General features: G+C 42.4%; 1 protein-coding gene and 1 long non-coding RNA gene across 4 annotated transcripts in view; both read right to left on the bottom strand.

The window, feature by feature from the left end:
- The window catches only part of tek (TEK tyrosine kinase, endothelial), a 77,176-nt gene that overhangs the window by 38,527 nt on the left and 13,981 nt on the right, over nucleotides 1–24,668 (bottom strand). For all 3 annotated transcript variants that reach the window (XR_013797035.1, XM_079608579.1, XM_079608578.1), the window contains exons 7-9: nucleotides 15,307–15,429; nucleotides 15,082–15,227; nucleotides 14,857–15,001 (exon numbers count right to left, since the gene is read on the bottom strand). Coding sequence is in view for 2 of the 3 variants with exons in the window: in XM_079608579.1 (XP_079464705.1) it covers nucleotides 14,857–15,001; nucleotides 15,082–15,227; nucleotides 15,307–15,429 (414 nt within the window). In the remaining variant the exon portion in view is untranslated. The remainder of the gene's footprint in view (nucleotides 1–14,856; nucleotides 15,002–15,081; nucleotides 15,228–15,306; nucleotides 15,430–24,668) is intronic.
- On the bottom strand, nucleotides 16,660–23,974 carry LOC306996256. The gene is made up of 6 exons (XR_013797036.1): nucleotides 22,983–23,974; nucleotides 22,647–22,760; nucleotides 22,504–22,547; nucleotides 21,799–21,862; nucleotides 18,799–18,900; nucleotides 16,660–16,978 (listed from the first exon to the last, which is right to left on the bottom strand). It is a non-coding gene; the product is annotated as an uncharacterized lncRNA (long non-coding RNA).

Genomic DNA, 24,668 nt, shown 5'->3' on the forward strand with positions numbered 1-24,668 from the left:
CTTTAGACTGCACACACGTTCTACATTAGAGGACACTATCTCCTGCTTTAGACCGCACACACGTTCTACATTAGAGGACACTATCTCCTGCTTTAGACCGCACACACGTTCTACATTAGAGGACACTATCTCCTGCTTTAGACCGCACACACGTTCTACATTAGAGGACACTATCTCCTGCTTTAGACCGCACACACGTTCTACATTAGAGGACACTATCTCCTGCTTTAGACCGCACACACGTTCTACATTAGAGGACACTATCTCCTGCTTTAGACTGCACACACGTTCTACATTAGAGGACACTATCTCCTGCTTTAGACTGCACACACGTTCTACATTAGAGGACACTATCTCCTGCTTTAGACTGCACACACGTTCTACATTAGAGGACACTATCTCCTGCTTTAGACTGCACACACGTTCTACATTAGAGGACACTATCTCCTGCTTTAGACCGCACACACGTTCTACATTAGAGGACACTATCTCCTGCTTTAGACCGCACACACGTTCTACATTAGAGGACACCATCTCCTGCTTTAGACCGCACACACGTTCTACATTAGAGGACACTATCTCCTGCTTTAGACTGCACACACGTTCTACATTAGAGGACACTATCTCCTGCTTTAGACTGCACACACGTTCTACATTAGAGGACACTATCTCCTGCTTTAGACTGCACACACGTTCTACATTAGAGGACACTATCTCCTGCTTTAGACCGCACACACGTTCTACATTAGAGGACACTATCTCCTGCTTTAGACTGCACACACGTTCTACATTAGAGGACACCATCTCCTGCTTTAGACTGCACACACGTTCTACATTAGAGGACACTATCTCCTGCTTTAGACCGCACACACATTCTACATTAGAGGACACTATCTCCTGCTTTAGACTGCACACACGTTCTACATTAGAGGACACTATCTCCTGCTTTAGACTGCACACACGTTCTACATTAGAGGACACTATCTCCTGCTTTAGACTGCACACACGTTCTACATTAGAGGACACTATCTCCTGCTTTAGACTGCACACACGTTCTACATTAGAGGACACTATCTCCTGCTTTAGACCGCACACACGTTCTACATTAGAGGACAGTATCTCCTGCTTTAGACCGCACACACGTTCTACATTAGAGGACACTATCTCCTGCTTTAGACCGCACACACGTTCTACATTAGAGGACACTATCTCCTGCTTTAGACTGCACACACGTTCTACATTAGAGGACACTATCTCCTGCTTTAGACCGCACACACGTTCTACATTAGAGGACACTATCTCCTGCTTTAGACCGCACACACGTTCTACATTAGAGGACACTATCTCCTGCTTTAGACTGCACACACGTTCTACATTAGAGGACAGTATCTCCTGCTTTAGACCGCACACACGTTCTACATTAGAGGACACTATCTCCTGCTTTAGACTGCACACACGTTCTACATTAGAGGACACTATCTCCTGCTGTAGACTGCACACACGTTCTACATTAGAGGACACTATCTCCTGCTTTAGACCGCACACACGTTCTACATTAGAGGACACTATCTCCTGCTTTAGACTGCACACACGTTCTACATTAGAGGACACTATCTCCTGCTTTAGACCGCACACACGTTCTACATTAGAGGACACCATCTCCTGCTTTAGACTGCACACACGCTCTACATTAGAGGACACTATCTCCTGCTTTAGACCGCACACACGTTCTACATTAGAGGACACTATCTCCTGCTTTAGACCGCACACGTTCTACATTAGAGGACACCATCTCCTGCTTTAGACTGCACACACGCTCTACATTAGAGGACACTATCTCCTGCTTTAGACCGCACACGTTCTACATTAGAGGACACCATCTCCTGCTTTAGACTGCACACACGTTCTACATTAGAGGACACTATCTCCTGCTTTAGACTGCACACACGTTCTACATTAGAGGACACCATCTCCTGCTTTAGACTGCACACACGTTCTACATTAGAGGACACTATCTCCTGCTTTAGACTGCACACACGTTCTACATTAGAGGACACTATCTCCTGCTTTAGACCGCACACACGTTCTACATTAGAGGACACTATCTCCTGCTTTAGACTGCACACACGTTCTACATTAGAGGACACTATCTCCTGCTTTAGACCGCACACACGTTCTACATTAGAGGACACTATCTCCTGCTTTAGACCGCACACACGTTCTACATTAGAGGACACTATCTCCTGCTTTAGACTGCACACACGTTCTACATTAGAGGACAGTATCTCCTGCTTTAGACTGCACACACGTTCTACATTAGAGGACACTATCTCCTGCTTTAGACCGCACACACGTTCTACATTAGAGGACACTATCTCCTGCTTTAGACTGCACACACGTTCTACATTAGAGGACACTATCTCCTGCTTTAGACCGCACACACGTTCTACATTAGAGGACACTATCTCCTGCTTTAGACCGCACACACGTTCTACATTAGAGGACACTATCTCCTGCTTTAGACCGCACACACGTTCTACATTAGAGGACAGTATCTCCTGCTTTAGACCGCACACACGTTCTACATTAGAGGACAGTATCTCCTGCTTTAGACTGCACACACGTTCTACATTAGAGGACACTATCTCCTGCTTTAGACTGCACACACGTTCTACATTAGAGGACACTATCTCCTGCTTTAGACTGCACACACGTTCTACATTAGAGGACACTATCTCCTGCTTTAGACTGCACACACGTTCTACATTAGAGGACACTATCTCCTGCTTTAGACCGCACACACGTTCTACATTAGAGGACACTATCTCCTGCTTTAGACTGCACACACGTTCTACATTAGAGGACACTATCTCCTGCTTTAGACTGCACACACGTTCTACATTAGAGGACACTATCTCCTGCTTTAGACTGCACACACGTTCTACATTAGAGGACACTATCTCCTGCTTTAGACTGCACACACGTTCTACATTAGAGGACACTATCTCCTGCTTTAGACCGCACACACGTTCTACATTAGAGGACACTATCTCCTGCTTTAGACTGCACACACGTTCTACATTAGAGGACACTATCTCCTGCTTTAGACCGCACACACGTTCTACATTAGAGGACACCATCTCCTGCTTTAGACCGCACACACGTTCTACATTAGAGGACACTATCTCCTGCTTTAGACTGCACACACGTTCTACATTAGAGGACACTATCTCCTGCTTTAGACTGCACACACGTTCTACATTAGAGGACACTATCTCCTGCTTTAGACTGCACACACGTTCTACATTAGAGGACACTATCTCCTGCTTTAGACTGCACACACGTTCTACATTAGAGGACACTATCTCCTGCTTTAGACCGCACACACGTTCTACATTAGAGGACACTATCTCCTGCTTTAGACCGCACACACGTTCTACATTAGAGGACACTATCTCCTGCTTTAGACTGCACACACGTTCTACATTAGAGGACACTATCTCCTGCTTTAGACCGCACACACGTTCTACATTAGAGGACACTATCTCCTGCTTTAGACCGCACACACGTTCTACATTAGAGGACACTATCTCCTGCTTTAGACTGCACACACGTTCTACATTAGAGGACACTATCTCCTGCTTTAGACCGCACACACGTTCTACATTAGAGGACAGTATCTCCTGCTTTAGACCGCACACACGTTCTACATTAGAGGACAGTATCTCCTGCTTTAGACTGCACACACGTTCTACATTAGAGGACACTATCTCCTGCTTTAGACTGCACACACGTTCTACATTAGAGGACACTATCTCCTGCTTTAGACTGCACACACGTTCTACATTAGAGGACACTATCTCCTGCTTTAGACTGCACACACGTTCTACATTAGAGGACACTATCTCCTGCTTTAGACCGCACACACGTTCTACATTAGAGGACACTATCTCCTGCTTTAGACTGCACACACGTTCTACATTAGAGGACACTATCTCCTGCTTTAGACTGCACACACGTTCTACATTAGAGGACACTATCTCCTGCTTTAGACCGCACACACGTTCTACATTAGAGGACACTATCTCCTGCTTTAGACTGCACACACGTTCTACATTAGAGGACACTATCTCCTGCTTTAGACTGCACACACGTTCTACATTAGAGGACACTATCTCCTGCTTTAGACCGCACACACGTTCTACATTAGAGGACACTATCTCCTGCTTTAGACCGCACACACGTTCTACATTAGAGGACACTATCTCCTGCTTTAGACCGCACACACGTTCTACATTAGAGGACACTATCTCCTGCTTTAGACCGCACACACGTTCTACATTAGAGGACACTATCTCCTGCTTTAGACTGCACACACGTTCTACATTAGAGGACACTATCTCCTGCTTTAGACTGCACACACGTTCTACATTAGAGGACACTATCTCCTGCTTTAGACCGCACACACGTTCTACATTAGAGGACACTATCTCCTGCTTTAGACTGCACACACATTCTACATTAGAGGACACCATCTCCTGCTTTAGACCGCACACACGTTCTACATTAGAGGACAGTATCTCCTGCTTTAGACCGCACACACGCTCTACATTAGAGGACACTATCTCCTGCTTTAGACCGCACACACGTTCTACATTAGAGGACACTATCTCCTGCTTTAGACTGCACACACGTTCTACATTAGAGGACACTATCTCTGCTTTAGACTGCACACACGTTCTACATTAGAGGACACTATCTCCTGCTTTAGACCGCACACACGTTCTACATTAGAGGACACTATCTCCTGCTTTAGACTGCACACACGTTCTACATTAGAGGACACTATCTCCTGCTTTAGACCGCACACACGTTCTACATTAGAGGACAGTATCTCCTGCTTTAGACCGCACACACGCTCTACATTAGAGGACACTATCTCCTGCTTTAGACCGCACACGTTCTACATTAGAGGACACTATCTCCTGCTTTAGACTGCACACACGTTCTACATTAGAGGACACTATCTCCTGCTTTAGACCGCACACACGCTCTACATTAGAGGACACTATCTCCTGCTTTAGACTGCACACACGTTCTACATTAGAGGACACTATCTCCTGCTTTAGACCGCACACACGTTCTACATTAGAGGACACTATCTCCTGCTTTAGACCGCACACACGTTCTACATTAGAGGACACTATCTCCTGCTTTAGACCGCACACACGTTCTACATTAGAGGACACTATCTCCTGCTTTAGACTGCACACACGTTCTACATTAGAGGACACTATCTCCTGCTTTAGACTGCACACACGTTCTACATTAGAGGACACTATCTCCTGCTTTAGACTGCACACACGTTCTACATTAGAGGACACTATCTCCTGCTTTAGACCGCACACACGTTCTACATTAGAGGACACTATCTCCTGCTTTAGACTGCACACACGTTCTACATTAGAGGACACTATCTCCTGCTTTAGACCGCACACACGTTCTACATTAGAGGACACTATCTCCTGCTTTAGACTGCACACACGTTCTACATTAGAGGACACTATCTCCTGCTTTAGACCGCACACACGTTCTACATTAGAGGACAGTATCTCCTGCTTTAGACCGCACACACGCTCTACATTAGAGGACACTATCTCCTGCTTCTAGACCGCACACGTTCTACATTAGAGGACACTATCTCCTGCTTTAGACTGCACACACGTTCTACATTAGAGGACACTATCTCCTGCTTTAGACTGCACACACGTTCTACATTAGAGGTCACTATCTCCTGCTTTAGACCGGCACACACGTTCTACATTAGAGGACACTATCTCCGCTTTAGACCGCACACACGTTCTACATTAGAGGACAGTATCTCCTGCTTTAGACCGCACACACGCTCTACATTAGAGGACACTATCTCCTGCTTTAGACCGCACACGTTCTACATTAGAGGACACTATCTCCTGCTTTAGACTGCACACACGTTCTACATTAGAGGACACTATCTCCTGCTTTAGACTGCACACACGTTCTACATTAGAGGACACTATCTCCTGCTTTAGACCGCACACACGTTCTACATTAGAGGACACTATCTCCTGCTTTAGACTGCACACACGTTCTACATTAGAGGACACTATCTCCTGCTTTAGACCGCACACACGTTCTACATTAGAGGACACTATCTCCTGCTTTAGACTGCACACACGTTCTACATTAGAGGACACTATCTCCTGCTTTAGACCGCACACACGTTTTACATTAGAGGACACTATCTCCTGCTTTAGACCGCACACACGTTCTACATTAGAGGACACCATCTCCTGCTTTAGACCGCACACACGTTCTACATTAGAGGACACTATCTCCTGCTTTAGACTGCACACACGTTCTACATTAGAGGACACTATCTCCTGCTTTAGACTGCACACACGTTCTACATTAGAGGACACTATCTCCTGCTTTAGACTGCACACACGTTCTACATTAGAGGACACTATCTCCTGCTTTAGACCGCACACACGTTCTACATTAGAGGACACTATCTCCTGCTTTAGACTGCACACACGTTCTACATTAGAGGACACTATCTCCTGCTTTAGACCGCACACACGTTTTACATTAGAGGACACTATCTCCTGCTTTAGACCGCACACACGTTCTACATTAGAGGACACTATCTCCTGCTTTAGACTGCACACACGTTCTACATTAGAGGACACTATCTCCTGCTTTAGACCGCACACACGTTCTACATTAGAGGACACTATCTCCTGCTTTAGACCGCACACACGTTCTACATTAGAGGACACCATCTCCTGCTTTAGACAGCACACACGTTCTACATTAGAGGACACTATCTCCTGCTTTAGACCGCACACACGTTCTACATTAGAGGACACCATCTCCTGCTTTAGACAGCACACACGTTCTACATTAGAGGACACTATCTCCTGCTTTAGACCGCACACACGTTCTACATTAGAGGACACTATCTCCTGCTTTAGACCGCACACACGTTCTACATTAGAGGACACTATCTCCTGCTTTAGACTGCACACACGTTCTACATTAGAGGACACTATCTCCTGCTTTAGACCGCACACACGTTCTACATTAGAGGAAACCATCTCCTGCTTTAGACCGCACACACGTTCTACATTAGAGGACACTATCTCCTGCTTTAGACCGCACACACGTTCTACATTAGAGGACACTATCTCCTGCTTTAGACCGCACACACGTTCTACATTAGAGGACACCATCTCCTGCTTTAGACCGCACACACGTTCTACATTAGAGGACACTATCTCCTGCTTTAGACCGCACACACGTTCTACATTAGAGGACACTATCTCCTGCTTTAGACCGCACACACGTTCTACATTAGAGGACACCATCTCCTGCTTTAGACCGCACACACGTTCTACATTAGAGGACACTATCTCCTGCTTTAGACCGCACACACGTTCTACATTAGAGGACACTATCTCCTGCTTTAGACCGCACACACGTTCTACATTAGAGGACACTATCTCCTGCTTTAGACCGCACACACGTTCTACATTAGAGGACACCATCTCCTGCTTTAGACCGCACACACGTTCTACATTAGAGGACACTATCTCCTGCTTTAGACTGCACACACGTTCTACATTAGAGGACACTATCTCCTGCTTTAGACTGCACACACGTTCTACATTAGAGGACACTATCTCCTGCTTTAGACTGCACACACGTTCTACATTAGAGGACACCATCTCCTGCTTTAGACCGCACACACGTTCTACATTAGAGGACACTATCTCCTGCTTTAGACTGCACACACGTTCTACATTAGAGGACACCATCTCCTGCTTTAGACCGCACACACGTTCTACATTAGAGGACACTATCTCCTGCTTTAGACCGCACACACGTTCTACATTAGAGGACACTATCTCCTGCTTTAGACCGCACACACGTTCTACATTAGAGGACACTATCTCCTGCTTTAGACTGCACACACGTTCTACATTAGAGGACACCATCTCCTGCTTTAGACTGCACACACGTTCTACATTAGAGGACACTATCTCCTGCTTTAGACCGCACACACATTCTACATTAGAGGACACTATCTCCTGCTTTAGACTGCACACACGTTCTACATTAGAGGACACTATCTCCTGCTTTAGACTGCACACACGTTCTACATTAGAGGACACTATCTCCTGCTTTAGACTGCACACACGTTCTACATTAGAGGACACTATCTCCTGCTTTAGACCGCACACACGTTCTACATTAGAGGACACTATCTCCTGCTTTAGACCGCACACACGTTCTACATTAGAGGACACTATCTCCTGCTTTAGACTGCACACACGTTCTACATTAGAGGACACCATCTCCTGCTTTAGACTGCACACACGTTCTACATTAGAGGACACTATCTCCTGCTTTAGACCGCACACACATTCTACATTAGAGGACACTATCTCCTGCTTTAGACCGCACACACGTTCTACATTAGAGGACAGTATCTCCTGCTTTAGACCGCACACACGTTCTACATTAGAGGACACTATCTCCTGCTTTAGACTGCACACACATTCTACATTAGAGGACACTATCTCCTGCTTTAGACCGCACACACGTTCTACATTAGAGGACAGTATCTCCTGCTTTAGACCGCACACACGTTCTACATTAGAGGACACTATCTCCTGCTTTAGACCGCACACACATTCTACATTAGAGGACACTATCTCCTGCTTTAGACCGCACACACGTTCTACATTAGAGGACACTATCTCCTGCTTTAGACCGCACACACGTTCTACATTAGAGGACACTATCTCCTGCTTTAGACTGCACACACGTTCTACATTAGAGGACAGTATCTCCTGCTTTAGACCGCACACACATTCTACATTAGAGGACACTATCTCCTGCTTTAGACCGCACACACGTTCTACATTAGAGGACAGTATCTCCTGCTTTAGACCGCACACACGTTCTACATTAGAGGACACTATCTCCTGCTTTAGACCGCACACACATTCTACATTAGAGGACACTATCTCCTGCTTTAGACCGCACACACGTTCTACATTAGAGGACACTATCTCCTGCTTTAGACCGCACACACGTTCTACATTAGAGGACACTATCTCCTGCTTTAGACTGCACACACGTTCTACATTAGAGGACAGTATCTCCTGCTTTAGACCGCACACACGTTCTACATTAGAGGACACTATCTCCTGCTTTAGACTGCACACACGTTCTACATTAGAGGACACTATCTCCTGCTGTAGACTGCACACACGTTCTACATTAGAGGACACTATCTCCTGCTTTAGACTGCACACACGTTCTACATTAGAGGACACTATCTCCTGCTTTAGACCGCACACACGTTCTACATTAGAGGACACTATCTCCTGCTTTAGACTGCACACACGTTCTACATTAGAGGACACTATCTCCTGCTTTAGACCGCACACACGTTCTACATTAGAGGACACTATCTCCTGCTTTAGACCGCACACACGTTCTACATTAGAGGACACCATCTCCTGCTTTAGACCGCACACACGTTCTACATTAGAGGACACTATCTCCTGCTTTAGACTGCACACACGTTCTACATTAGAGGACACTATCTCCTGCTTTAGACCGCACACACGTTCTACATTAGAGGACACTATCTCCTGCTTTAGACCGCACACACGTTCTACATTAGAGGACACTATCTCCTGCTTTAGACTGCACACACGTTCTACATTAGAGGACACTATCTCCTGCTTTAGACCGCACACACGTTCTACATTAGAGGACACTATCTCCTGCTTTAGACCGCACACACGTTCTACATTAGAGGACACCATCTCCTGCTTTAGACCGCACACACGTTCTACATTAGAGGACACTATCTCCTGCTTTAGACCGCACACACGCTCTACATTAGAGGACACTATCTCCTGCTTTAGACCGCACACGTTCTACATTAGAGGACACCATCTCCTGCTTTAGACTGCACACACGCTCTACATTAGAGGACACTATCTCCTGCTTTAGACCGCACACGTTCTACATTAGAGGACACTATCTCCTGCTTTAGACCGCACACACGTTCTACATTAGAGGACACCATCTCCTGCTTTAGACTGCACACACGTTCTACATTAGAGGACACTATCTCCTGCTTTAGACCGCACACGTTCTACATTAGAGGACAGTATCTCCTGCTTTAGACTGCACACACGTTCTACATTAGAGGACACTATCTCCTGCTTTAGACTGCACACACGTTCTACATTAGAGGACACTATCTCCTGCTTTAGACTGCACACACGTTCTACATTAGAGGACAGTATCTCCTGCTTTAGACTGCACACACGTTCTACATTAGAGGACACTATCTCCTGCTTTAGACTGCACACACGTTCTACATTAGAGGACAGTATCTCCTGCTTTAGACTGCACACACGTTCTACATTAGAGGACACTATCTCCTGCTTTAGACCGCACACACGTTCTACATTAGAGGACACTATCTCCTGCTTTAGACTGCACACACGTTCTACATTAGAGGACACTATCTCCTGCTTTAGACTGCACACACGTTCTACATTAGAGGACACTATCTCCTGCTTTAGACTGCACACACGTTCTACATTAGAGGACACTATCTCCTGCTTTAGACTGCACACACGTTCTACATTAGAGGACACTATCTCCTGCTTTAGACTGCACACACGTTCTACATTAGAGGACACTATCTCCTGCTTTAGACCGCACACACGTTCTACATTAGAGGACACTATCTCCTGCTTTAGACCGCACACACGTTCTACATTAGAGGACACTATCTCCTGCTTTAGACTGCACACACGTTCTACATTAGAGGACACTATCTCCTGCTTTAGACCGCACACACGTTCTACATTAGAGGACACTATCTCCTGCTTTAGACTGCACACACGTTCTACATTAGAGGACACTATCTCCTGCTTTAGACTGCACACACGTTCTACATTAGAGGACACTATCTCCTGCTTTAGACCGCACACACGTTCTACATTAGAGGACACTATCTCCTGCTTTAGACTGCACACACGTTCTACATTAGAGGACACTATCTCCTGCTTTAGACTGCACACACGTTCTACATTAGAGGACACTATCTCCTGCTTTAGACCGCACACACGTTCTACATTAGAGGACACTATCTCCTGCTTTAGACTGCACACACGTTCTACATTAGAGGACACTATCTCCTGCTTTAGACCGCACACACGTTCTACATTAGAGGACACTATCTCCTGCTTTAGACTGCACACACGTTCTACATTAGAGGACACTATCTCCTGCTTTAGACCGCACACACGTTCTACATTAGAGGACACTATCTCCTGCTTTAGACTGCACACACGTTCTACATTAGAGGACACTATCTCCTGCTTTAGACCGCACACACGTTCTACATTAGAGGACACTATCTCCTGCTTTAGACTGCACACACGTTCTACATTAGAGGACACTATCTCCTGCTTTAGACCGCACACACGTTCTACATTAGAGGACACTATCTCCTGCTTTAGACCGCACACACGTTCTACATTAGAGGACACTATCTCCTGCTTTAGACCGCACACGTTCTACATTAGAGGACACTATCTCCTGCTTTAGACCGCACACACGTTCTACATTAGAGGACACTATCTCCTGCTTTAGACCGCACACACATTCTACATTAGAGGACACTATCTCCTGCTTTAGACTGCACACACGTTCTACATTAGAGGACACTATCTCCTGCTTTAGACTGCACACACGTTCTACATTAGAGGACACTATCTCCTGCTTTAGACCGCACACACGTTCTACATTAGAGGACACTATCTCCTGCTTTAGACTGCACACACGTTCTACATTAGAGGACACTATCTCCTGCTTTAGACCGCACACACGTTCTACATTAGAGGACACTATCTCCTGCTTTAGACCGCACACACGTTCTACATTAGAGGACACTATCTCCTGCTTTAGACCGCACACACGTTCTACATTAGAGGACACTATCTCCTGCTTTAGACCGCACACACGTTCTACATTAGAGGACACTATCTCCTGCTTAAGACTGCACACACGTTCTACATTAGAGGACACTATCTCCTGCTTTAGACTGCACACACGTTCTACATTAGAGGACACTATCTCCTGCTTTAGACTGCACACACGTTCTACATTAGAGGACACTATCTCCTGCTTTAGACTGCACACACGTTCTACATTAGAGGACACTATCTCCTGCTTTAGACTGCACACACGTTCTACATTAGAGGACACTATCTCCTGCTTTAGACCGCACACACGTTCTACATTAGAGGACACTATCTCCTGCTTTAGACTGCACACACGTTCTACATTAGAGGACACTATCTCCTGCTTTAGACCGCACACACGTTCTACATTAGAGGACAGTATCTCCTGCTTTAGACCGCACACACGCTCTACATTAGAGGACACTATCTCCTGCTTTAGACCGCACACGTTCTACATTAGAGGACACTATCTCCTGCTTTAGACTGCACACACGTTCTACATTAGAGGACACTATCTCCTGCTTTAGACCGCACACACGTTCTACATTAGAGGACAGTATCTCCTGCTTTAGACCGCACACACGCTCTACATTAGAGGACACTATCTCCTGCTTTAGACTGCACACACGTTCTACATTAGAGGACACTATCTCCTGCTTTAGACTGCACACACGTTCTACATTAGAGGACACTATCTCCTGCTTTAGACTGCACACACGCTCTACATTAGAGGACACTATCTCCTGCTTTAGACTGCACACACGTTCTACATTAGAGGACACTATCTCCTGCTTTAGACTGCACACACGCTCTACATTAGAGGACACTATCTCCTGCTTTAGACTGCACACACGTTCTACATTAGAGGACACTATCTCCTGCTTTAGACTGCACACACGTTCTACATTAGAGGACACTATCTCCTGCTTTAGACTGCACACACGCTCTACATTAGAGGACACTATCTCCTGCTTTAGACTGCACACACGTTCTACATTAGAGGACACTATCTCCTGCTTTAGACCGCACACACGTTCTACATTAGAGGACACTATCTCCTGCTTTAGACTGCACACACGTTCTACATTAGAGGACACTATCTCCTGCTTTAGACCGCACACACGTTCTACATTAGAGGACACTATCTCCTGCTTTAGACTGCACACACGTTCTACATTAGAGGACACTATCTCCTGCTTTAGACCGCACACACGTTCTACATTAGAGGACACTATCTCCTGCTTTAGACTGCACACACGTTCTACATTAGAGGACACTATCTCCTGCTTTAGACCGCACACACGTTCTACATTAGAGGACACTATCTCCTGCTTTAGACTGCACACACGTTCTACATTAGAGGACACTATCTCCTGCTTTAGACCGCACACACGTTCTACATTAGAGGACACTATCTCCTGCTTTAGACTGCACACACGTTCTACATTAGAGGACACTATCTCCTGCTTTAGACCGCACACACGTTCTACATTAGAGGACAGTATCTCCTGCTTTAGACCGCACACACGCTCTACATTAGAGGACACTATCTCCTGCTTTAGACCGCACACGTTCTACATTAGAGGACACTATCTCCTGCTTTAGACTGCACACACGTTCTACATTAGAGGACACTATCTCCTGCTTTAGACCGCACACACGTTCTACATTAGAGGACACTATCTCCTGCTTTAGACTGCACACACGTTCTACATTAGAGGACACTATCTCCTGCTTTAGACCGCACACACGTTCTACATTAGAGGACACTATCTCCTGCTTTAGACCGCACACACGTTCTACATTAGAGGACACTATCTCCTGCTTTAGACTGCACACACGTTCTACATTAGAGGACACTATCTCCTGCTTTAGACCGCACACACGTTCTACATTAGAGGACACTATCTCCTGCTTTAGACCGCACACACGTTCTACATTAGAGGACACTATCTCCTGCTTTAGACTGCACACACGTTCTACATTAGAGGACACTATCTCCTGCTTTAGACCGCACACACGTTCTACATTAGAGGACACTATCTCCTGCTTTAGACCGCACACACGTTCTACATTAGAGGACACCATCTCCTGCTTTAGACAGCACACACGTTCTACATTAGAGGACACTATCTCCTGCTTTAGACTGCACACACGTTCTACATTAGAGGTCACTAATCCTCAGACCGCAGATCCAGTGCCAAGATCCGGGCTGCAATTCATTGATTTATAAATTCACAGAATTACAAACATAGGGCGCCGATAGTTAAGTCATCTTAACATAATGAAGGACAGAGAAGTCACATTTACCATGACAAAGTGTGTTTACAAAGACTTTTTATTGTGGGACAGAGACGGCAAACATTATTTTAATCACGATCAGTGTAAATGCCATGAAAATATTGTATTTGCACATTATGCAGTTAGTGCTCTGTGAGATGTTTGTGAATGTTAACAGCATCTCAAACACAGTGAACCGGCGCAGGAACAGATTTAGTGTTGTACAGAATGGGCATGAAGAGAAGCCTTCGGAAAACAATGATTGGCAATCTTGGGGAGACAGTGTTGACTTATTGTTATTTACTTGTATACGGTATCATGGCTGCCTTCCACATTAAATAGTTACTTTTAATATTCCCACAATGGACATTGCTAATTTCAAAGCCATGCAACATTTTGGCTTTTGAGACACTCCGTTATGATTGTTTGGATCTTTGCTGGGAAAGAAATGGAGTAGGTTAAAGAATCTCACCTTTGACATTCACCATAAAGTCCTTCTCCTCCTGAAAGCTTTTGGTTTTCACCTGACACAACCAGCGGCCAGCGGCAGATAGAGTGGTCTTCTCCAGCCTGAACGTGGACGTTGTCTGACCGTTCTCTGTCTGTGTGTCCACTGCCTGAGAAAAACAAGAGACGATCAGATTTCTCCGAGATTAGATGAACTCGTGTACTGACGATGTCACTGCGACCGACTCACGGCGAGCGAGGATCTGTCGGGTTTGAGCAGGGTTATTTCCCCGTGTAGAGGAGCGGGCTGGCCGGACGCAGAGCAGTTGGTCGTGAGTGTGGCGCCGGAGTTGAGCTCGATGTCTCTCAGACTGCTCGCGATCACCGGTCTCGTGTCTTTCGAAGAAACCACATGCAGACATGAGCCCGGAAATCTCCCAGAAACACACTCGCTTTGAATTGAAATGATGTTCACCTGGTCTCTCACAGCGAGCTCCGTGCCTGCCTGCACACACACACCCTCTGAAGCGATTGCATTCGCCCCGTTCACACACACATGTCTGTTTACAGTCGGCGCCGTAATAACCAGACGGACAGGCTGAAATCAGAAGACGTGTGCTCAATATATCTGACATATATTTTAAGTAATACAGAAATAGCACTTCTTAACAGATTAGGGTTGCAATAAATACAATTCACATTTTATTTCATTAAAATGGAAAAAGAACAAAAATATTTGAACTGTGTTTATTTTCATTGCACATAGCATTTCACATCAGAACATCTTCAACAAAACTAGTTCACACTAAACTCTGCAGCTAGAATTCTGACACGTACTAATAGGAGGTCGCATATATCCCCTATCCTAAAAGAACTTCATTGGCTGCAGTCCCAGCTAGAATTTTTTTGTTCTAAAACTGTTCTGAGAACATTATCTTGAAATGTTATAATAATGTTTTTAGCGGGTAGTTTTATTTAAGTTCCCAGAATGTTCTTGTAAAAGGTAGGAAAACATTCTCTAAAAACATTCTAAAAATGTTTAATGATAACATTGTTGGAACATTATTCCCTAATGTTCTTATAACATTTTTAGCGGGTAGTTTTATTTAAGTTCCCAGAATGTTCTCCTAAAAGGTAGGAAAACATTCTTTAAAAACATTCTAAAAATGTTTAATGATAACATTGTTGGAACATTATTCCCTAATGTTCTTATAACATTTTTAGCGGGTAGTTTTATTTAAGTTCCCAGAATGTTCTCCTAAAAGGTAGGAAAACATTCTTTAAAAACATTCTAAAAATGTTTAATGATAACATTGTTGGAACATTATTCCCTAATGTTCTTATAACATTTTTAGCGGGTAGTTTTATTTAAGTTCCCAGAATGTTCTCCTAAAAGGTAGGAAAACATTCTTTAAAAACATTCTAAAAATGTTTAATGATAACATTGTCGGAACATTATTCCCTAATGTTCTTATAACATTTTCATTGAGTAGTTTTATTAAAGTTCCCAGAATGTTCTCCTAAAAGGTAGGATAACATTCTCTAAGAACACTCTAAAAATGTTTTGTGATGACCTTCTATAAAGGTTTAATCATAACATTTTTAGAACATTATCCCTTTACATTCTCATAAAGTTTTTAGCAGGAAGTTTTATTTTTATTCTTAGAATGTTCTTCTAAAAGTTAGGATAACATTCTCTAAAAATACTCCTAAAAATACTACTTAACATTCTTGTAAAGTTTTTAGTGGGAAGTTTTATTTTTGTTCCCAAAATGTTCTCTTAAACATAAAAATTGCTTAGCAATAACATTGTTAAAACATACAATTTTATTAATCTAAAAAATAAAACACAAAAATCTAACAGGTTTATGAATGGCATCCACATAAATGATTAGAAGTTCTGCGTACAGTAGATGCCCAACATTACATGAAGAACTCCGTAAAGTCCAATGTGCAATCACACGTCTTGACTGCTGTTTGCTCAGAGCGCTCATCATCAGTCTTTGCTGGTTCTTGCAGAAAAATAATAGAGTCATCTGCATTAATAGGTGTTCTACTGTTCTTCTCTTCTTGTTTTTCAGCTGCTCTCCCAGTTAGCAGAATTGAGCTCCTTTCTCTGTGTGCATGGTAGAGTTTTTCCTCATAGCCTATAAAAGAAGATCATGCAACAGTGTAAACAGAAAGAATACAAATACATATTACATATTAAGAACACAAGCAATATTGACTTTAAAGGGATACTCTACCGTTTTTTCATATTAAACTATGTTATTCCCTTAACTAAGACGAGTTGATACATACCTCTCTCGTCTCAGTGCGTGCACTTAATCGCTCTGGCGCGCCGCGACACTTCGATACCACAGTTCATTCAATATGGGCCAAGCAGAGAAGCTACCAAACACCTCCACGTTTTCCCTATTTAAATACAGTTACTCGAGTAGTGTAATTCAACCTAGGACGGTGACGCAAAACAAAACGTTGCGCTTTTCTAAGCGTGTAAAGTGGATAACTATATTGTATGGCGGAATACCATAGCAAGTGCTTGGGAGCACTTCGACTTGGCGGAGTAATATCTTCTGGGAGAGGGAGCGGAGGCCGGTGAGAGGATTTTTCACGAGTGAAGATATTACTGCGCCAAGTCGAAGTGCTCCCAAGCACTTGCTATGGTATTCCGCCATACAATATAGTTATCCACTTTACACGCTTAGAAAAGCGCAACGTTTTGTTTTGCGTCACCGTCCTAGGTTGAATTACACTACTCGAGTAACTGTATTTAAATAGGGAAAACATGGAGGTGTTTGGTAGCTTCTCTGCTTGGCCCATATTGAATGAACTGTGGTATCGCACAATCTGCACGTTAAATGTGAGCTACTGTCTGTGCATATGAAAGCTTGTTTCCGGCATGGAATACAATTTTTTTTAAAGGTAATTGCGACTCACAATTCAAACTTTTTTTTCTCAGAAGTGCGAGATAAACTTACAATTGGCTGTTTGAAAGTCAGAATCACAGGATAAATTAGTAAAACCTGAGAAAAAAAAGCAATTCTGGCTTCTTTTTTTTTTTGCTGTCTTTTCTCAGAATTGTGAGATATAAAGGTACAATTGCAAGTTATCAAGTCCAATAGGCCCTTATCTCATTTCCTGGTTTTGGAACATTCAAAATCGCCAAGCAGTGCACTCACTTCCGGTGGTTACTTAGTTACACCTTTAGATGAAAAGTAGGTCAGTAAACTTAAATAAAATCGCGATATAGACCAGTGTCTGTCAATATTAAACCGCATAAAGACCATTTAAATAGGAATCGTGCATGTTCTGTGTCTCTGTGAATGAATGGCACAGACGCGCTGTTTCATTTACCACACACACACTGAGGCATGACGTTTGCGATGTTTTTAGCCTATATGAGGACATTAATGCACTTCATCAATACAGCCGCTCTGAGAGTCACTTCAGCAGCATTTTAGCTTCATTTGAGAAAAACGATCATCATATCATAAAACACAGAGAGACTCAAAGGTCTACACGGCAATCCGTCAAAATAAAAGTTTGGTTTAACCTTTGAAGAAAGTTTTGCTTAAATCATTACATTTTAAATAATTGGTTATAGCAATTTAATTAAACCATTAAAATGGAATCAAGAAAACAAAACAAAAAATAACTTTTGGGAGATGCAAGAGCGAAGTAGTCCAGTGATAATTAAAAGACAGCCATGGTTAATGCAATTTGCAAAACTTGCAATTTGTCCTTTAGTTACTGTTGCTATGTCCAACAAGCCATGGCGCTCTCACGCCACACATCATGTTGTCATGCAATAAAAAATACATTGCGGATCAAAGAAAAAACGCTGAAACGTCTAAACGCCGAGACAAGACAGAGCAGGTTACTTTTTATATGTCTCAACGTTTAATTTGTGTAATTTTTGTAAAAAAAGATTTTTTTGTAAAAATAGAATGTAAAAAATAAATACCTGTCAATCAAACTCCCTCGAAGGGTAAATTCTGAGGGGAGTAAAAAAGCCAGCTCACAATTCTAATATTTTCTTGCAATTGTGTGTTCCTGCCTCACAATTCTGAGAAAAAAGAGAGAAAAAACCCCTGTAATTTTACTGATGGAAACAGACAGTAAAAAAGTGGACTTTAAAGATTTCTTATTCTGTAGCTCCCTGTGGGATTTTTTTGATAAGTCCATAAAAATGCATCCATCCATGATAAAAGCACTCCACACATCGCTGGTAGGTTAATCAAGGCGAAAGGTGAAGCGAAGTGATGCGTTCGTGTCAGCCGCGGCGCTACCATTGGGCCCGGGTGGGCCTGGGCCCACCCATTTTAGGTCCGGGCCCACCCATTTTGACCCAGTTCATCCAATAAGCAGCCAGAGGAAAGCTTTGAGTGAAAGCGCCAATCAGCGGCTTCTACCCCACGTGTGGACTCTTAAGCCTGCCCACAGGCTGCATCGTCACCATCAAGCGATCCAATGAAATGAATGACTTTAGCGCGAAAGCTTTTCAAGCAAGCTCAATGAGACAGACACATACAGTAGCTAATATGAAACGCAAAACAAAACAAAGCAGCTTATTTTCATTTCAATTCAGCAAAAAATGCTCAGAGGAGCTGGACCAGGAGGAGGAAACTCCGTCCTGCTCGGCCGCCCTTTCCCCAACAAGTCCTCCAGTAGCCACCCCTCACACCAGCAAGGCAAGTAAGGTTAGGCCGCCCGCAAAGGCTGTCTGTATCAGGGATTAAAGTTCTCCGCCGCTACGACGGATTTCTGTTAATTGCAGGGTTCCCGCCTGTCCTAATTTTTTTTATTCACTTTTCATAATTTTAAGGCCGTAAATATGCTTACGTTTCTCAAATAGTGTAATAAATGTCTTAATTTCAGTTTGAATAGGTCTTAAATTAAGGAAAGATGAAGTGTAGCCTATTTACATTACTGAGGGGGATGTGATCAAAGCCTGGAGTGGAGCGAAAACACTTTCCTCTCTCCACTCTAAGCGTTCTGTAATCACTCAGCTCTGACTCCACTCCGGGTTTTCCATCCCCGTACACGGGAAAAACTGCTCCATGTTCAACTTCACCTCATTTTAAAAGTTATTCAAATATGTTTGTTTTTTATCTCATGAATTTCTGAATTTATAATAATATAATATTTATAATATTGTATGTAACGGTTTGGAAAAGTATTCTACACGTTTAATAAATAGAATAATATACACAGGTTTCTTGTATACAAACAATACCGGATGCGCGCGCATCCACGAGGCAAGACCGCTATATGTTATGCCGAGTTCTGTAAAAGAACATTGTAATTAACGTAGATTTCGCATTGTTTGTAAATTCTTGTTGACTCAATAATAAACTGCAATTTCAGAGTTGGATCTGTTTGCTTGTGTTTCATTTGCATATTAATATAACATTATGTAAAACGTTAGTTACTTGACTAGAATGAAATTGTCCAACTAAGTTTGCGAATCATAAAAACATGACATACCCTATGCATTTAGGTTAGTTTACAGCACAACAGCTCCGCGTCATCTCTGCTTCTGCTGGATATAGCCGTAAAGACTGTTGCTTTCTGCCTCTTAGATGCGCGCGCATCTGTGTGATGACGTTGCACAGAAACCCGTGTATAGCAGTGAATGCGCCTAGGCCTAGAGAAATGCACATTTGGATTAAGAGAGTCTGTTTCTATTCGTATTGAATAGTTGTGCATTGATTTGTATCGAATTTGAATTTCAAGCTTTATAGCTAGTCTATTTAGGATATAGAATGCCTGTGAAGTAAAAAAAAAAAAACATTTTATGAGACACGCTCCAGTTAATGTGCAATCCAATGTCGCGCCGGCACCTCGTCTTGATTACATTTTTGGCGTATAAATGACACGAGAAATACAATTCGTGGTATAGATACGATCATACGCACTTTCATTAGAACGTGTTGCGTAGGTAGGCTACGTGGTCGCTGTCCTCAGAAAAGCGCTGAAACGGAGATGAAGGGGACTATTTGGCTTATTTTAACTGGCCCATCCAGTTTTCTGGAGGCCCACCTACAATCAAAATCCTGGCGCCGCTACTGGTTCGTGTAAGAAACATATCCATATTTTAGGGCTGAAAACATAGTCCTACAAAGCTATTATTACAAGAGCATGTAATCAGAGCAGGTAATTTTACCATTGTTGCCAGCATGACTATACCAGCTCAGTAGGGCTATTTCACAGAAGACTACTACTGAGAAATTTCACGTTATTTGACTTTGCTTTTCCAGTGTGTGATCGGTACATGATTGGAGTGTTTGGGCCGTTAACAACAGAGCAGAACGCGCAGCGCAAACACGGAGCAGAACATTGAGCAAAGAGCTCAATGTTGTGTGACACAACATTGTGTGTGTGTCAGTGCGACACACACACACAGAATGGAGAGCGCGGCGCGGAAAAGACCCGCTCATGAAAGCTGAGCGAGAATGAAACCTGATCTCCGAACACGGAGGGGCGGGATGGCATATTTTCAGCCTTTTCCGCAACAGGAAGTCATTAAAACGAGGCAAAAAAAGTGCTGCGTTAATTGCGTTATTTTTTTTAACGCGTTAAGCATCTAAAATTAACGCATTCATTTCCCCAGCCCTACCATATAACTTTATCAACTTAAATAACTAGCTTCCGGCAGACAGCCATATGCAAGTCAAATTACGCCCAAAGAGTAACTCTTGTCAATGTACGACGTAGGAGTAGCGTAAGCTTTGACGGCTCTCGCGGTTCAAACTAACAGGGCTAGGCAATAAATTCAAGCTCCTCCCACATTTCTCTTTATATGATTCTCTTTAATGATAATTTTTCTAAAAATCTCCGTGGAAAGAAAGTCAGATATACATCTGGGATGGCACGAGGGAGAAAAAAAGAGATCATTTATATTTTGGAGTGCATTGTGCCTTTAAAATTGACTACGGTTTTATAAACTGCAGTGGATACTTACTAGTGATGGACTTGTTTCTTGTTGGTGCCTGTTCTGCTCCGTAAACATTGTTCCAATGCTTGATCTTAAGAAAATGTAAAAAGTGTGTTAATGTGTGTTAACAGACTATTGATCTGGGTCACAGGACCATTTTTTATGTGTTCCCAAAGTGTTATATCTGGAGAACCCTTACTAACATTAACCATGGTTTTGCTACACTAACTAAATGGTAATAAATTATTGTAATCAATCCACCATAAAAACATGGTTTCTACACTTTTACTATAATAAAAACCATGGTTAATTTAGCAAAGGACCCTAGGCTAAAAAGAACAGCTCATCCAAAAAATAGAGTTCTCTCGTTATTTAGGCTAAGGCTACTCCATGATGTTCCAAAACTGTATGAATTTATTTTGTATAACCTTAATTAAGATATCTTGAGAAATGCATTCACTTTTTTTATTTATTTTTTTATAAAATGTGTTCCAATGTTTTGGGTTCCAGTGTTGTTTTATTCCCAACATTCTTGTGTTTCACAGAAGTAAGTCATACAGGTTTTAAAATAATTTCATTTTGAAAGGACATTTATGTTTGGGTCAGCTAGGCCCGTAAACTCATATCAAGAAGACAGGTAAAATACTGTCTGGAGGGTTTGGACCAGTGTGCCTTTGAGCATAGTTATGTTCTGCCTCTATTTCACGTGTATTTTACTATGACAATACTCACCAACTGAAGATCGTGTGGCTGGATAATATTTATTCTCAAAATTCCTGGATATGAGGGAAACACAGACATACAGCAATATTATTAGCTATTTGTATTTACTTACTGAAAGAGTCATTTGCAAAAGCGTGCAAAATTTTACTCACCAGCTCAAAACATATTATGATGACACATCATTTTGACGGATCGGTAACGTTAGGCCGATCCCGCGATAAACAATATTCAAAAGCCTAACGTCTGCATGTGGTTCGAGTTCCTCTCTGTATAAAGACACAATGTTCTCAGTTCACTCATTGCAAAGCTCCTATGCTGAGTTTTATTTTATTTATTTTTATCAAAAACTTAAGTTAGCTGACAACACACAGCCTGAAACATTGACATAATATCGATATTGCTCTAATCGCATTTAACATTAGATTCTCAATTTAACACACTATATTTTGATAGCAGAATGTATTTTTATATAAAATAAAGTTATTTACCTTCCGCAGATTGCATTGCAATATGTCCGTTACACACGTTGTTAAAATTCGTTGTCCAAACATCCCGCAACTCGCTCAAAATACAAATGTAACCGCACGATGCAAAATAATCCATGTTTTAAACAATGTAAAAGCCACAGAACCGAAGGAGGCCTACTGAAGATCCTGAGCAGCACACACACACACACACACTCACTCGCTCGCTCACTCACTCCAACAGACGAATATTCAAACTTGACCTGTAAAAGGCGCGCATAGCTGTCATTGGCCAGATTCCTGGATGACAGTCTGAATAACCAATCATGCTCAAAACAACTCGAAGAGACAGCCAATAATGTGGTAACATTGCAATTACAGGAAAAGATGACATGTTTTAAAAGAAAGAATATGAAAAAAATGTACACGTGCTATTTATTTAGTTGTATTTGTAAGCTGGCTTTTATATTTAATCAATTGGTTAAATGGTGTCTTCATTGCAGTGCATGATAAAAAAAATTACAATAACATACAAATAACATATAAATAATAATAAATAACATAAATAATATATACCATATATAACAACATATATTTACCACTGCTCTGCCAAACAGCAATTTAAAAGAGCAAACATATTATATATTAAACAGAGCAAACATTGCATATGTAGGCTATTCATATACAATTCTGTACCTACCTACATGAAAAACTAATGGATTGGTATCATGGTGACATTAGAGTGACCCATAATGATCCTTTTGCACTTTAACAAAATATTGACCTTTCCTTAGAAACACTCTTATGCCTAATAATGTCAACTTGCTTTTCACCCTGTGTGGCACTGTTACACAACCTGTTGGTTTAGGGTTAATCCTCTGTCCAACGCAACACTTTGCTAACATTGGCATAATTCTATACAAGTTGCAACATACACCCTGGGTTTCACAGGCAAGGTTTAAGCCTAGTCCAGACTAAAATGCACGTTTGAGCTGTTTTACCTGAAAGCAACTTGCACTGACATAATATTAAAATGTGTCAGTGCCATTGTTTTGTCTCAAGATGCACACCAGTAATGTTTATTTTTTTCTTTCTAAGGCACATTTTTAAAAGCTAATTAAATGCACTAAGGCCTAATCCTGGCTTAATCTAAACTCTGTGAAACCGGGTCTGGGTTAGAAATTAAGGGTTAAGGTTAACCCTAACTCTAACCCTAACCCTTGTCTACAGACTTTTATTTAACAGCATAGATAGACTCCAAGGTGTTGACTGCAGTGGTTAGGCCTTTAGCGTTGATACATGATGAATAACTTCTCTCTGTGACAGTCTGTAATGTATTTTAGCAAAGAGTGTTTGTATGGATTGTCCCTAATTAAGCTAGAGCTATTGGTGCATTCAAGTCATGTCATAAAGATCGTATTTACAAGTTGAACGCCAACACAATGATGAGAATATGAGTAGGAAGCTCAGGATTTTCTTTAACCCCGATCTTGAAGAGTTAGGGGTGTGTCAGAGAGAAACATTGTGGGATACCACTATACTTAGATATTCAGCAGTGACAATGAAGTAAGCTAATGCTTGCACAAAATATGATAGCATTATAATATAACAATATAATATGTGATGATAAAGTTTACAGTGGCTTCATTAATTTAAAACATTAAAAAAAATTGTAAAACCTCATGAATACAAACTTCCCAGGAGGACTTA

Source organism: Phoxinus phoxinus, assembly GCF_949152265.1.
Source record: "Phoxinus phoxinus genome assembly, chromosome: 3".
NCBI lineage: Eukaryota > Metazoa > Chordata > Actinopteri > Cypriniformes > Leuciscidae > Phoxinus > Phoxinus phoxinus.